The sequence below is a fragment of the Corvus brachyrhynchos genome, unplaced genomic scaffold (assembly GCF_000691975.1).
Source record: "Corvus brachyrhynchos isolate BGI_N302 unplaced genomic scaffold, ASM69197v1 scaffold83, whole genome shotgun sequence".
Taxonomy (NCBI): Eukaryota; Metazoa; Chordata; class Aves; order Passeriformes; family Corvidae; genus Corvus; species Corvus brachyrhynchos.
Window position 1 is genome coordinate 6402178 of NW_008238464.1, and position 1565 is coordinate 6403742.

A 1565-nucleotide genomic window follows, 5' to 3' on the forward strand; every position below is an offset into this window, starting at 1 on the left:
GACCCGGCCGCCCAACATAACCGGGCCCCGCTCGCCGCCGCTCCCGCCGCCGGTCCTGCCGCCCTCGGAGGAAGCACGGGCCAGGTCTTTACTAGTGCAGCCATCAGCTGCTTAATTCGTTGTATGTCCTACCCGTGTCTCAGCCTTGGCGTCGCTTCTGGATCTCTTCTTGGCCAGTTTGACACCTGGTGTAGATCAGAATTGTCCCAAACTTCCCTTTCAGCTTTCTTCTTCCCTTAAAAAATGCATTTATATATAAAAATCAGAAATAAAATACCACAGCAACGAGAAATACTAACTAAATTACAAATGTAGGCATCTCAGAGATGTAGGTTAAGGCAGGTGTAGGCTAAGACAGGAAATGTCAATAGTCAAGAGACGCTGCAGGACTGTTCTTTTTCTTACGTGGTGTCTATCTAATTTCTCAATCTCACTGTCTCCGTTTTTATTCCCTCTGCAGATTCTGACACTTGTCTTGCTGCTTCTCAGCAACTGCCAGCTGTTGCTTCTAGTGCTAGTGACTGCAGGATTGTGTGACTTCTGTCTGAAAGAGTCTAGCAACAACTGAGAAGAAGTAGCCAAAGGCACAGTGCTGTTTTGGTGTCCGCTGTTCCTTTTGCCTGACTTCCGTATAGCAGAGAACGTAATAAATTCTTTTTGTGAATAATGCTTTTGACAGGCTGCCAAGTGCTTTGGTTATGTTGTGTTCTCCCACTTGCAAAATGCACAACTCTACTTAACATTCTTGTTTTTCTTCTGTTCCAGCCTCTAAATGTATGCGTGTATATACATTTAAGATATTCAGTCTTTGGCTGATTTCCCCAGGAAATGGTTAGATGGAAAGAGGCAATTTTCTCAGGTACTAGCCCTATAGTCTATGAAGATAAGTAAGCCAGGAGCTAAGGCCAAACACAAAGCTACTTTTTTCTCTTTGCATCCTCTTACCTAAAGAGGCTGAAGAAAGGAGCAAAAATAGGATAGAGGTAGTATTTGTACTATTAATTACTATTTTTAATAGAAATTAATGAAGTAATAGATTGAGAAAACAGAGATGGTGATGGTGCAGATTAGAAATTTATTTGAAAGTGGTAGTGGATAAGAGTGATAGAAATGCCCCAAAATCTGGTAAAGACTCTCAGGTTCAGGGATGGCTATGAATAGAGGTTTCCATCAGCAGTAAATAACAGCATGGTTGGGGAAGACTTCAATTCCCTAGACAGCTGCAAGACAAAGACCCTATGCAGCATGTATTATTGGGTGTGATGGGCAATAACCTTTTCATTTACCAGCAGCCATAGATCCAACTCAACAGCCTAAAGGGAAGCTGTTCTATAATTATTTTCAGTAAAATATAAGGATCTTCTAATTCCTTTAAGAAATAATTTGATTATAGACAATAATCTCTGATAAATGACTAACATTATTTACTGCAAATTTCTTGAGAACCAAGAATAGATCTACAAGAATATCCTACAGTCCTGGATATAAGAGGGGAAACATTAAGAAACTATGAAAAATTGTTGGTGAGGCTGCATGGACCTAGCATTTGAGTGTGGAAGAATCAT

The 1565-nt window shown here is 40.8% G+C and overlaps 1 protein-coding gene across 1 annotated transcript in view; it reads right to left on the bottom strand.

The window, feature by feature from the left end:
- The window catches only part of TMEM255B (transmembrane protein 255B), a 66930-nt gene extending 65634 nt beyond the window's left edge, over positions 1–1296 (bottom strand). Inside the window, exons 1-2 of the mRNA XM_017736977.1 lie at positions 1287–1296; positions 133–235 (exon numbers count right to left, since the gene is read on the bottom strand). Of these exons, the coding sequence (XP_017592466.1) occupies positions 133–235; positions 1287–1296 (113 nt within the window). The remainder of the gene's footprint in view (positions 1–132; positions 236–1286) is intronic.
- Positions 1297–1565: the final 269 nt, after the last annotated feature.